Source organism: Antechinus flavipes, chromosome 5 (genome assembly GCF_016432865.1).
Source record: "Antechinus flavipes isolate AdamAnt ecotype Samford, QLD, Australia chromosome 5, AdamAnt_v2, whole genome shotgun sequence".
Lineage (NCBI taxonomy): Eukaryota > Metazoa > Chordata > Mammalia > Dasyuromorphia > Dasyuridae > Antechinus > Antechinus flavipes.
In genome coordinates this window covers 174,574,963-174,589,354 of record NC_067402.1, presented here as the reverse complement: position 1 = coordinate 174,589,354, position 14,392 = coordinate 174,574,963, and the positions used below count along the sequence as shown (strand labels likewise).

The window sequence follows — 14,392 nt, the reverse complement described above, 5'->3', positions numbered from 1 at the left end:
GGTTTCACAATGTTACAAATAGAACATTAAGACAATCAATATGTCATCTCTTATCTTGACCATGTAACCATTCCATATTTTCTATTATACAATTCATTATTTATGTCTTTTACTGTTGTTTTTTGAAGAGCTTCATTGCTTATTTGTTATGGCTTGCTTATATAACCATATATCTCTTCATTGCTCTCTGCATGAAACTGATTTTTAATTTTTTTGGCACTTGTATTTGCATGTTGTGCTGCCTTACAGTAATACTAGTAGGATATTGGTGTTTAAGTGGTGAGCCTTTGCTTTTATGCTAAAAAAAAGGTCACTAAAAGAGTTTAGCAGTTTCCCAAAGGAAATCCAGTCTGCTCTCCTCTTCTTTTTTCAACTCTAGACCTAACTCCTTTTATGTCTTTTATGTCTGTCCCAGATAGACATGATGGACAAGCTGTATAAGTTGTCAAAAGCATGTGGTCACCCAGGCAACAGACTTTTCATTCCTGTGGACCTTCCTGTGAGGATGATCAAGCCAAATTCCATGAACTAGAAAGAAAGCTGGTACCCACCCATTGGCTAGTCTAGATAAAGTTAACAATTAATATAATAAGTATTATTGTTCCTTAAGAAATAATGAATATGGAAAACTCAGAAAAGCATAGGAAGATATGAACTGGTGATTGTGAAACAAGTAGAACCAGAAAAACAATAGGTACAATTACAACAATGTAAATGGAAAAAAATAACATTTAAAAATAGCATATGCTGCATAATTATGATGACTAACCCTGGTCTTGGAGAAGAGAAGAAAAAAGAAACTTCTTTCCCTTCTTCCTAGTGATGGGGGACTGTGGACAAGGGATGTTATATATTTCAAAATATATGGTTATGGTTATTTTTTAGAAACTGCTCTTTTTGTCTTCCTATGTCCTGTGTTGTAAGGCACAGCTCACTTAGTAAAAAGGAGAAAGAAATTGAGAAATGAAGATCCAGTAAAAACAAAAGTTTATTCATAAAAAATTTTTAAAAAACAAAGTTTGGTATATTAACTTTAAAAGACCCTGCTGTTTCCCATCCGTCTAAACTGGCAATTTTGCTAAGGGGCATAAACAGAATAAAACATAAGCTCAAAGTACTTTTTTTTAGACAAATTTAGTTGAATGAGGTAGGAATATAAAGACCCGTAGTGGGAGTCTTCTAGCATCATCCTATTTGGGAGAGTCAGAGGTACAAAGATAAAATTTCAAGGCTTCCTTTGGGATAAAAGTACCAGCAATCCATAGTGGATTTGAAAAGTTTTCCTCCAATGAATCTTAATCCCAGGAGTATAATTTTTCTGGTGATCTTAAGGTCAAAGAAAGAAGTTACCTTGAAAAAACTGTTTCCTTAGTACCCTTTCCTACAAGTTGTGAATTAAACCTCCCTAAACTAATGGGCACATTAATAACTTTGTTCAACATCTGGCATAAGGTCTTAGTAGTTTTTAGTGCTTATCCAAAAATAGTTCTGTGTTTTTATTAATAGTTGTGAAAGTTATATTTGAGGTTTTGCTTGCCAATTTTTTCCAGTGTCCAACAGTCTACTGCGAGAACACATTTTTTTAAAAGAAGAATTGGAGGAACTGAAAATTAACTTGAATGTCTCAGAAGAGGAGAAAACTAAGATAGCAACTCAATATAAACAGTCAGTAAGTGACCCAGTTACCTTTTAAACATCAAAAATATGAATTGTCACTTTCATGATAACATTTACAAGAGAGACAACTAGTCAACCTAATCTAATAGGGGAAAAAAACAAACATGTAACTAATTTTCCTAAGTTAGATCTGTATTTCCTACAAAGCACTTACATCAAACTTTTATCTATGAAAGTTTAGAACATTCACAAACTGTCTAGTATGGGCTTATGATCCAAAGATACTTGAATAAATATTTGGTACCTAAAAACCATTCAAATATGATTCTGCTATTGATTTGCCTGTCAAATTTTCATTTCTTCACAGGACATAATTAAAAGGGTGAGGTGTTCCAGTACTTCTAAGCTTTTTTTGGGTATCACTAATTTGTTTTTTACTACAATAAGAATGCAAATTAGTGAAGGATTGAAGGATTAAAGTTCTAGGGCATAAGAAAAGTTAGCTAGACTAGTCTTTAAATCATGCTCTTTGGGGAAAAAAACATTTTTAATAAGAACTCAAATTATTGCCTAGATTCAATATAGGTGTTCCATTTTAACTGTTCCATTTCAAATGAGTGGTTACTGCTTTCATTTTTGTTTCATTTTTTGTCATTTTTCCAGTCCCTCCCACAGTGCCTATCAAACAGTGGAGTACTTACTAAATAGTAATTGACTGATTATCAAATATATTGTCATGTTAATACTGTTAAATATAGAAGTGAAAGCTTTTCAGGCTTGTAAAAATAAATTTGTTTGCAGGATGAGAAGATAGTTAAAATCCATTTATCTTTAAGCCAATATAGCATAATGGAGAAAGCATTTACCAGGAAATCAGAAGATTTATATTTGAGTCCCTGTTCTGACACTTTAGGCAGTATCGCAAGGACTCAGTTTCCTCATCTATAAAATAAGGAAATTTTATTCTAGCTCTAAAACCATATGATTCTGTAAAAACTTTACTATAGGAAAGATTGACTTGACAAGTTGTACAGTCTCTCATTGAACAACTCTGGCTCATTAACTTCAATTCTCTGACAATTTGCAAGTTGGGATTTGTAATATAAACTTCTGATGCTTAGATTCTCATATAGTTGAATCTAAGAAATATGGAACTTGAAATAGGTAGTACATTCATATCTGTTTCCAGGGTGCTTTTTTCATAGTCTGGATCACAATTACTTCTGGTAAAGTTATTAGGGGAAGAAATGAGGTCAGAGGATGCAACTAAAGAATGCTAGAAGTTTTGTTTGTTGTTTCTCATTATCTTAGATATAGATAAAGCCCGTAAGGATGGGTGGACTTCTAGAAACCTAGGAGTTACATTGCCTTTAGTGAAGTTTTACACTAATTACCATGTGGTGTGTTGATATCTTTAAAAATTCATTTAGATTCAAAATAGGTATATTTTTATGAATTTTTGCCAAAAAAGTATGTGTGATTTCTTAAATCACTTAAGGATTTTCATTTCCCCCTAAATGAACCAGGAAAAAGAAAATCAGGACTTGATTCTTAAAATCCAGTATCTTCAGGAGGAGGTATGTTAAATATGTGAAACACTGGTACAGACAAATGTAGAAAAATCACATAATGAGTGAACATAGCAAAATTACTAATGGTGGATGTGTTATTTTTTTTTTCTATATGGCTACTGGTTCTGTCCATTTGTGGGGTGGTAACTGGAAAGGATAGAATTTTTACATGTGAACTGAGAGAAAGTATCAGGTCTCTGCCACCTCTAAGGAAATGGAATTTAAGAGGAAAAAGTTGAAGATGATGGAAATTTGTCTAGATGTCTGGTTAGAAGACGAAGGAAATTCAACTAGTGTTGAAAGCAAGCCCTGTTATCCAGAGGGACTTTTAATTATGCTATAAAATATGAGAGGACAGAGATAATTTCATTCTTCTTTTCATCCCTCACAGCACTAAGCAGAGTACCTTGTACTAACTAATGCTTAGTAATTGTTGGCTGTGAATAAATGAGTACATAAGTAAATGTTAACTAATGAGTTTCTAATATATGAGATATTTTTGGAATTATAAAAGAAGAATATGAAGAAGTATTTTCAAAAAGTAAAAAAAAAAAAACAAGAAAATATTTAGATTTGCTATGACTTTTTTGGAGAAATCAAATTCCCTGTCAATAACCCTTGAAGCTCAATTGTGATTAAATAATTCTCTTTTTGTCTGTGTATAGCCTATGGACTTGAGGGCTACCTTTCTCTGCTAAATATTTTGATGAGATATGCAAAAGATGAGCCAGATATTTGACTTAAGATTGCACCAGTAGAATGGGTAAATATCTGGAAAGGGAGAAGAACCCACAATATTGTGTTATTAGAACTGAAATTTCATTGTTTTTCTTAACAACCCAAATCCTCAAGTGATATCCATTAAGTGAAAAAATAGGATCACTGCATTATATTAAATCTAAAGTTATTTGGGGAGAACAGAAGGGAGCGAAGTATAAGAAGGGGAAATGGAGGAACAATTTCTAAATCACTTCATAGCCCTGTAATTATAACTTTATAATGGGAAATATTTTCAGCTGTACCTGATTGGGGAGGGGGGGAGGGGTGTGGAGTTAAGAGATTGATTTACAGTATAGAATAACATCCAAACTTGTTTCCTTTATTTAATTGATAATCATCTTCTCTAAAATATTAGGCTTTGGTGACTTCCAAAGGAAATCATTTACCAGTACAAGAGTGAAAATGAAAAGTATGTTATATATTAAAAACATGGACAAAAAATTGTATAGAGTTAAGAAGGCATGGAGAGCTTGTGATTTTCATCGGTGAAATACCCAGATATATGAAATTAAAGACCATCAAAGTTTTATGAAGTAAAGTATTGCCACTAGAGATGGTCTTAAATCCAAGAAAACCTGTGTTCAAATTCTGCCTCCTGACACATATTGGCTGTGTGACCCTGGAAAGACCTCTTAATCTTTCAATATTCTAGGAAACTGAAACTAAATTGCAGAGGAATTCCCAACCTGCATTGGTAGAGGAAATATCCTAACCCAAGAGTTATGTCAATAAAATCACAAAAATTTAATCTAGAAGTAATTTAAATCATTGAAGCTTCAGTATTTTTATAACTTTCAAAGATTAGTGTTTTCGTTCCAAGTCAATTTTGTAGACATGTTTTTGTGTATTTTTTTTAATTAGAATACAAGGAATGTCATGGATATCGATAGATTGGAAAGGAAGATTGAAGAATTGACTAAAAGTGAGATTGAACACCAAGTAAGCACATCCCAAATACTGGTAAAACATTTTATTCTGATAATGATATACCTGCTGACATTGAAACTCTTGTCTTTGATTTTAATAGTTGAAATTTACCTACCAATTATTTGAAAACTGGGATAGAAGTTATTATTATTATTAGAAAGAATGCCTTTATCATTGTAAACTGCTTCATATTAAGGATTATATAACTCATACTCCTATAAAGAAGGAATGGTGAAGGAACTAGAAAACCTGCCACTGATGTCATTAATAGAAGTCTGTGTATATGATATGTGTCTAGATATGTAGTTTACAGTAAACAGAAAGGAATAATTGATTAATTAATTTGAATTATCTTAAATTATTTAAAATCATTTATTTAAACTGAAATTACTTTCCTTATACTATATTAGAATCTATCTGAAACATATGTGCAATTCAGAAATTTTTTATTTCCTAAAAGGGATCCAGACTCCCTGAAAATTTTCAAATGGTAATATTTCAAATGGTAAAATTACCATTTCAAATAGTAATATTTCAAATGGTAATATTATCACTTGATAATAGTTATGAGTATGTACTTAACAATAGCAATGACTGCCCCAACTAATGGAACACATTAGGATGCCAGTTTTTAAATTACTATTTGCCTTTTCCCTATGTATGGACTGAAGACCTATATTCATTTTATGCAAATATAGAAGGATCATTTATATTGTTATATTATTATTTAAGTATGTTTGTGTTGAGTTTAAATAGCATTCAATATCTTTACAATGATCTTTACAGCTGACTCCAACCTTGAAAGGGAAGCGGCAGCTCTTGTCTTACACTTGTTGATTGGTTATAAATTTGAAATATATATGTACATACATATATATGTAACACTCATTTTCCCCAAGAAAATGTGAGCTTTCTAGCTACCACAAAAAATTTTCTTCCTTTTGCAAGGTAATGAGATAACACTGAAAAAAATTCATAGTCTCAGAATTAGATAAGACCTCAGAGGTCATCTAGCCTAATCCATTCCTGAATAATAATCCTATCTACAATATATGCAATAAGCAGTCATCCAGTCTTTGCAAGTAGATTTCTATGAGGTGATATCACTTCTACCTAAGAGTTTTTGGGGTTGCTTTCTAAGTATTAAGTAATTTTTTCTACATATAAAGCCTACATTTTCTTTTAGCTTCTTCAGCCCATTTCTCCTGGTTCTACTTCCTAGCACCTGATTCACGTAAGAGCTATTCAAATACTTTTAAGACCTGTCACATTCTCTCTAATGATATGAGATGTTTTTCTGGGTTGGGCAATGTATCCTAAATGATAATTACATTCTTGTTATTTTTTTAATGATATCTAAGACACATTTATCTACAACTACATAAGTTGCAGATGGGCCTCTGTGGACTAAGGAATGTCCACATCATAATTATGTAAAAGCTTTAGACTATAAAGTCTTTGAAAGCCATAGAAGATAAAGTAAAATAATGTCAGATGGGATATCTGTTTCAATTGGCTGAGGTTTTTCAGCAAGCCTGACTAAAAGCGTTTCTGCATAAAAGCATCAAATTAGCTGAAAACAAAATAAATGTGGCAGTACTCCTCAAGGAGTACTAATAGAGAAAAGATATTAGTCACAAGATCAGCAAGGTAGCATTTCCAAACTATTTTATATTCCTCCAAAACCTTATCCCCAAAAGGGCATATGTGTCTGTTGTGCAAAAGTACCTCTTAACAGAATAAGATTGACTTCCAAACAAGGTAAACTTTAAAAAATAATAATTAACAGTAGAGAATTTTAATACTTAAGAATATTCACTCTGCACTCCTCCCCAGTAAGTCTCCATGTATTAGGGGAAGTAATAAAAATGACCATAGGGTTTGCACAGAACCCCATCTTACACCCACATTGTTGCTATGAACAAGACTAAACAGCCCTTAAAGCTACCCTTTAAGAGGCAATAGAAACTGATTATTGAAGTGATGGAAAGTCAGGGAGGCTGAAAATATGTTGTTTTTTGCCTGGGACTGGGCCTTAGGTTCAGACCTCTTAAAGCTATAATGACTTGCTTAAACACTTTCCTTTGGGGTCTCTGAAGATGTGAAGATAAATGTATCCATGATAAGCATGACATTCATTGTTGGAAGTTGGAAGATCATTTGAGAAAGACCTATCACTTAGCCATGGCATTATCTCAGAAGACTATAGAGAGAAATAAGAAATGGTTTTAATAGTTGAACTATTAAAAACTGTAATGGGAGATATGGTCTTGCTAAAATATCTTGATGTACTCGGGAAAATCCAAGATAGCACACTGAATGAGAGCCATGTTATGCATGGGAGAATATTACTCCTATCCTTGATAAGTGAGTCAAGGAATAAGATGGTAGGAGATGCTCGAGTTAATCATAATGCTATTTTTTTCCAGCTTTTGCTGGAAATAGCTTTTTACTCAATCTGAATATAAACTTCTTCAAGAAGTTTCATATTTATGTTCATATTCCCAGTATAGAACTCAGTCTATAATAGACATTTAATAAAAGTTTATTATTTTTTAGCATTGTTATTCACCACAGGACTATCATAGTGGACTTCAATTGTCAGTGTATTAGAATTCAAATTAATAAGGGAAACATTTTTATATCATATGCATATAATATAATTTAAAATGAGGGAAGTTCATAGCAGGGACCAGAGATAAATAAGAAATTGAGGAAGGAGAAATGGCTTCCCTTACATTTGTTTCCTTTCAGATGAAACTGTACATGTGTGAGAATGCTTTGCTTAATAAAGATGCAAGTCTGCACAAGGTTGTTTTTTTTTTTTTTAATAAAAGTTATGATGGTCTAGATTTGGAGAAAAATAGTCATAATTTTTATTACTTATTAAAATAGTTCATGGTTAATTAAGTTCTAATGTGTCTGTTATAAGATTTCTCCATATCATTTATGAAAAAATCTTCCTCACTTATCCTCCTGGGATGAATTTAAATATATCTCTATATTTGGAAAAGTTGGAGTACCTTTTTTCCATTTTTATGAACACAAATGTACTATGTGTCCTATTGCAATACTGGAGGGGAAGAAATGTTGCAAGACTTTGTCATTAAATCATAATCACAATTAGATAAGAGACCTTAGAAGCCTCAAGCCCATCCCCTTCATTTTATAGATAAGGCAAGTAAAGTACAGAAAGGTTATGGTTTGCCCAGAGTCACATATTTAATAAGTATCTGAGGCAATAATATCCATTATCCACTGGGTGAACCTGACTCTGCTTAGCATTATACTTTAATTCAGTTTGGGTGATCTCTGATCATCTCCCTATACAAGATTATGATGAGAGATGACCTAAGGTGGCCTTAGAAGCAGAGGAAGTTGCACAACCAAAGTAAGAAGTATTCTGAATAATGAACTCTGCCGACAATGAACTCCTCTTGGGCAGGGACTGTTTTTATCCTTTCTAAACTCAGTCCTAGGCATATAAAAAGCACGCAATGAATGCTTGTTGACTGACTGATAGAGGAAAGTCAGTGGGATAGAGCAGTATTTGATATTCCTACTTATATTTCCTTGAGAGAAAGGAAGTTTTAATGGTCATACATCCTGGAGATTTGAAGCTGAACTATTTTTGCTTTTTGTTACTAAAGGAGGATCAAAATATTATAGCTACATTTATCTTCAATCTCTGTTTTATGGCATTAAGATACTAGTGATTATTTCTGTGTATCTCTTTCTATGTTACTCTTGACTTTTATTTACCACTTTGAATGGAATTATTTTTAACGGAGGTGTGAATTGATATTGCTAGTATTAGGTACATCATAAATAATTTCTTGGGTGTGTATATAACTTAATTTCATTTTGAATTCAGTTATGATTATAGTTTGGGATCTGAACTTCTGGGTTTGTCTTTTGCAAGAGAACTACTTTTCACCCTGATTTAAAAAAAAAAAAATGTCCATATCACTAGATTGAGCCAGAGAACAGAGATAGAGAAAAAGGATGTCTTATTGTTGCTATCTTTTTTTTCTTGATTAGATCTGTGATTACAATGGGTATAAAGAATTTCCAGTGATGAAACTACCTTCACCAATGTAAACTGGCACCTGCTGCAACTTAAAAGTCATGCTACCTCTTCTACACTATTTAAATCTGTTTTATGCTCACAGCACTTCTAGAATTTTAATACAAAACTTTGAGCTCATTGGGTTCATAGTAACTAAAGTGTTGTTTTTAAACCATAAGGCTGGCAGTGAGTCTCAGGGCGAATAGGCAAATTCAGTTCACCTGTAGGATTTAATTGCTAATTGATTCATGTCAGTCCATTAGACCTTTTGCTATTAACTTTCTATTCAACCTTACAGAAAGATTTACTCATAGAAAACCTTAAACCAATCCTTGTGGAATACAGCACAGCCAATGAGGTAGCACAGTTGTTTTTATCACTGGAGAGCTTAAATGTGCTTATTTAAGTAAGTACTGACAAAGAAATTCAACTCACATTTATTATGTCTGTGATTGTAGAATCTACAAGAGGAGAAAAATCAGCTGGTGCATGAGCTGCAAAAATTAAAAGAGGAGCTCCGTTGTAAGTATAATACAACCTCATTCTTTTGACCTGGAAAGTATCAGTAATAAGCCAAAGCATCAATCTGTCATGTGTTTGTTTGTTTGTTTGTTTGTTTTGTTTTGTTTGCTTTTAAGAAATGGATTCAACCAGCATGTCAATGGACAATTTTACAGGTGCAGTTCTGAAGGAGGGAAATCACTGTACTCTGATCTTATACTTGCTCAGCCTATAGAGGTATGCACTTCTTAGTTGAAACTTTTCAAAATCGATCACACCTATGTGGAAGTTTAATGTTGTATGTCTCTTGTTTACTGAATGTAGAATGCCATCCCGCTTTTAAAAATTGGTCAATAATGCTTATTCTATAAATAAAAATGGTAAATCAATTGAGTCTTCCAATTGCAGTTAAGTTTTATTTTTAGACTTTATTAAAATTTTGGTAGAAATATTTAATTGCTATATTAAGAAATGTTTTAAAATCCAAAATTATGAAAACTCAGAGCATTATTATCATGTACTTTGCAAATATCTCACAAACACTTATGAGACAGTTAGCAGAGAGCTCCAGGCTCTTTCTCACAAAGCTCCTCATTAAAAGTTAAGATAACTTTTAATGTATTTCCATAATTTGTTGATAAGAATAGTCAAAGGCCATATTCCAGAGAGAGAGGAAGAGAGGAAGGGAGGAAGGGAGAAAGGGAAAGAGGAAGGGAGGGAGGGAAGGAAGGAAATGCTTTACTTGGCATATGGTTTTCTTTTTTAAAATTTCAACATTTTATTTTCCAAATACATGTAAAAATCGTTCTCAACATTCATTTTTGTAAGACTTTATGTTCCAAATTTTCTCTCTCCTTCCCTTACTTTCCCCCTTCCCAAAGCAGTAAGTAAATATAGGTTAAAATGTGCAATTCTTTTAAATATATTTCCATGTTTGTCATGTTGTGTAAGAAAAATCAGATCAAAAAGGAAAAAAAAAAAAACATGAGAAAGAAAAAACAAATAAACAAAATTTGAAAATACTATGCTTTGATTCACATTCAGCCTCCATAGTTCTTCTGGATGTGAATCACATTTTCCATTGCAAATCTATTGGAATTTTGACATTTAGTTTTCACTGCCTTTAAAGGGCTTCTAAAGGACTTGGAGTCAGTTCAGCTCCTGCCTCAGATACCTACCAGTTGTGTGACAAGGAAAGTCATTTAATATCTGCCCCACTTTTCTCACCTACAAGATGGAATCAATAATAACACATAAGTGATAAGGTTCCTCTGCAAACTGGATAACCTGCATAAAGCAGTATGCAGCACCTTCTAGTGTATCACAAATTCTAGCTATCATAACACTAATAGGACAGTTAGGTGTGGTAACAACTTGAAGAGGAAGGAAGGACGCATCTATCATGCTGTTTAAAGTGCTCCTACTAAGCTGCATGGGTTAGCCATTTCTAAAGCCATCCAGAGCAGCCTTAGATTCCTGCCATTCTAATTTCAAATGCAGAATGACAATGAAATGATGATGAGCACAAGAAGTCAGACTAAGTAAAATGGTCACAGTCTGCTACTTTCATCCTTTCATCCTCTAAGCAATTATGCCAAGATTCCAGCCCAATAAATCTTTATTTCTAAATGTAACCATAAAACTGTGAGTCATTTTATGACATAAGATAGGCTACTTGATAGCCAATTGCCATAGGTTTGTGTTCTGTAAATCTTTTCTAAGGGAAAAGAATGAAATTAGCCACTGTGATATTTCCAAAATATTTGGGAGAGGAAGAAGAGAGACAGATGGAGATCTCTAAGCTTTCTACTCGGACTTCTATGTGTGATTTAGGCAACAATAACTTCTGCACATTTTTATTTTTTTCCCCTCAAATTTAAAAATTAAAAATAGCTATGGAACAGCTAGGTGGTACAGTGAAAAGAGCACTGGCCCAATAGGTCCCAAGTTCAAATTTGGCCTCAGACACGATACTTATTAGCTGTATGACCCTAGGAAAGTCACTTAATCCCAATTGTCTAGATTTAAAATAAGAAAAAAAGAAAGAAAGAAAGAAAGAAAGAAAATAGCCACATAGTATTTAGGTCTACCTATATGTTAGATTATAAAGAATACTGCTCTCTTTTGAATCAGTGCCTTTTCCTCCCTGTTCTTCATTTGGAAAGTCTTTCCAGTCAACAAGCACATCATCTTATGGAGGAGAGTCTCACTATGTCACAGAATTTCCAGAATTTCCAGAATTTCCAGAAATAGATGATAAAATGATAGATTAGAGCAAGTAGGGTGCTCACAGATTATCTAGTACAACCTATGTCTGAGTTAAGAATAGCCCTAAAATAATCCAAGTAAGTGATAGATTGTTCTGCCTTGACTTAAGTGAGTGGAAAACCTACCCTTCTGGGGGTATGAGTGGAAAGTCTACTCTTTTGAGGCATAATCTAGCTGTTCTTGGATTCTCTCTCTCTTTTTCCTTCTCCCTCTCACTCTTTCTTTCTCCCCCTTTTCTCTCTTTCTCTTTTTCCCTCTCCTTTTCCCTTCTCCTGTCTCTTCTTTCTTTTCTTTTTTTTCTTTTCTTCTCTTTTCTCTTCTTTCTCTTCTCTTCTCTTCCCTTTCCCCCTCTCTCTTTCTCTCTCTCTGTCTTGCCTTGCCTCACCCTTTTTTTCTCCCTCTCTTCCTCCTCTCACCATCTCTCTCTACCTCAGTCTCTGTATCTCTGTGTCTTCCTCTCTCCTTCCCTACCGCCTTAATTCTCTACCTCTCCCTTTCTCTTTCTGTCTGTTTCTCTCTCTCTCCCTTTCTGTCTCTCAGAATGTCTCTATCTGTCTCTCTCTTATACACACACACACACACACACACACACACACACACACACACACCGTTTCTCCAATCCTCTCCTTTGGCCATGAGGTAATGACACACCCCGAGGGAAAGTGAGTTTCACCAGAACCTAGATTGAATGTGTCAGAGTTAGGATTGAACCTAGGTCCTTGAACTTTAAATCCAGCTTGTGTCTGGATTCTTCCTGGCTCCAGACCCAGTGGTCTTTCCACTGTACTGCCCAGCTGACACTGTTATAATCCAGTTGGATACAGTAAGTATGAAACAGTTACAAAACAACAGAGAGGTATAAAGTGTTTTCCATCTTTCTTGTATGCATACAATATAAATAGTTTGGTGCTGTTGAAAGGGTACTAGATTAAGAATCCAAGGAAATGGATCCAACTCCCAATTCTGTACTTATTTTTTGCATAACTTTGTTAATCACTTGACTTTTCTGCACCTCAGTTTACTAATCTATAAAACGAGGGAGTTGGACAAAATGACTTCTGTAATACCTGCAGGTTCTGAAACTATGGCTATGGGATGATCCCAAATATTGAAGAGACATAAATTAAAAAGTTAGAGAAAACTCATCAGGAGAAAGAAATTTTGAACTGAATCTTGGAGGAACCTTCACATTGAGTAACAGAGAAGGAAGAAGGAAAAGGCATTTCAGCTTGAAAAACTGTTGTTGAATAGTCCAGGCAAAAATTAAGCACTTGTTATATGCTAGATACTATGCTAAGTACTGGGAACACAAATACAACCAGGTAGCCAGTCCTTGCCTTCAAGGAGTTTACAATCTAAGGCTGGAAGATTACAGAACAGCAACTAAAAAGGGTAGGATGAAGAAGGTAAAGGTACTATGCACAGGAATAGAGTAGAGAAAGTCCTTTGGGGATGAATTAGGAATAGAGGAGAATAAAGTCTCTTCCTTAAAATGTCTGGTTTTGAAGGAACCAGAGAGTCAGAGAGAGAGAGAGACCACAGGGGCAGATGGGTATTTCCAAGGTGAGAAATATTCCAGGGGTAAATGGAGCTTCTGCGGTAAAGACATTTCTGTAACATGGTAGAGAAAGTTCTGTGGAGATGAGACAGTGGTGCAGCCAGGAGAGGAAAAAAGAACAATTAAGTATGTGCTTTGGAAAAGTCAGATAGTTAATAATAAAAAAGATTGACATCACTGGATCAGATGAATCAACATGGAAAGTAATAAGAAGGTTATGTAGGTAGTGGTACAGGGGAAATCAGCTAATACCTATTTCATATATTTGATAATAAAAGTCAGTATTTGTTCTTGAGCAGGGGAACATGAAACAACACTGATGGCTCAAGAAAGAGTACTAAAGCATATATATGGAAAGACTATATCAAAAGAAGTAGGTTCCTTTCAGCTGGGAGGGGATCCAAGGAAATATTGTAAGGTTTGGGTACCTGCTCACTTGCTAACTTATAGGGAGATTTCTGTTATAAAGACAGAATAAAACTGACTCAAGTTATAATAGCTGCAGTTTAAATAGATTTAGTAAGATTATTATTTGGAGCTTTATCATGTTTCAAAACTGATGAATTATGAAAACAATGCTATTAAAACAAAAGTAATAAGTTTCCTTTAAGAGATTAACTTTTTGTTATTTGGGCTTGGGGTGGGCATTGGTTTCAGGCCAGTGGATCAGAATGGTTATACAGTTCAATCAACTCATCATCTTTGGATGATACAATGGACAAAGAAAAGATGCTGTTGCTGAGAGAACCCTATCAGATGGAAACAGAATTTACTGCTACCCGTCAAAAACTGGTATAGTACAAAGAAAAGATCACCCCTAAAATCTTTTTAACATTTTATTTGTTAAGCAACAAAAAGCAGGATGCTACAAGAGATAAAAATTAGAAAGACCATTGTTTATGTTACACTTCAGACATATATTGATCATGTGAATCCGAGTAAGCTACTTTTTGTTGCCCAGAAACTCCCTAAAACTGTCCGATTATCAATTTGCATTGATGGAGGGAATTTGCTTCCTGAGTAAATTTTTCAATGAAATTACATGCCTTGACCAAAAAATAAAAAAGGTAAGTGCCCATATTCTTGAGTAGAATATAACTT

The 14,392-nt window shown here is 33.9% G+C and overlaps 1 protein-coding gene across 1 annotated transcript in view; it reads left to right on the top strand.

Annotated features, from left to right (window-relative positions):
- Positions 1-14,392, top strand: part of IRAG2 (inositol 1,4,5-triphosphate receptor associated 2) — a 119,069-nt gene that overhangs the window by 27,660 nt on the left and 77,017 nt on the right. Inside the window, exons 4-11 of the mRNA XM_051962424.1 lie at positions 1,551-1,669; positions 3,144-3,194; positions 4,830-4,907; positions 7,650-7,706; positions 9,263-9,322; positions 9,423-9,486; positions 12,498-12,556; positions 13,949-14,083. Coding sequence (XP_051818384.1) covers positions 1,551-1,669; positions 3,144-3,194; positions 4,830-4,907; positions 7,650-7,706; positions 9,263-9,322; positions 9,423-9,486; positions 12,498-12,556; positions 13,949-14,083 — 623 coding nt within the window. The remainder of the gene's footprint in view (positions 1-1,550; positions 1,670-3,143; positions 3,195-4,829; positions 4,908-7,649; positions 7,707-9,262; positions 9,323-9,422; positions 9,487-12,497; positions 12,557-13,948; positions 14,084-14,392) is intronic.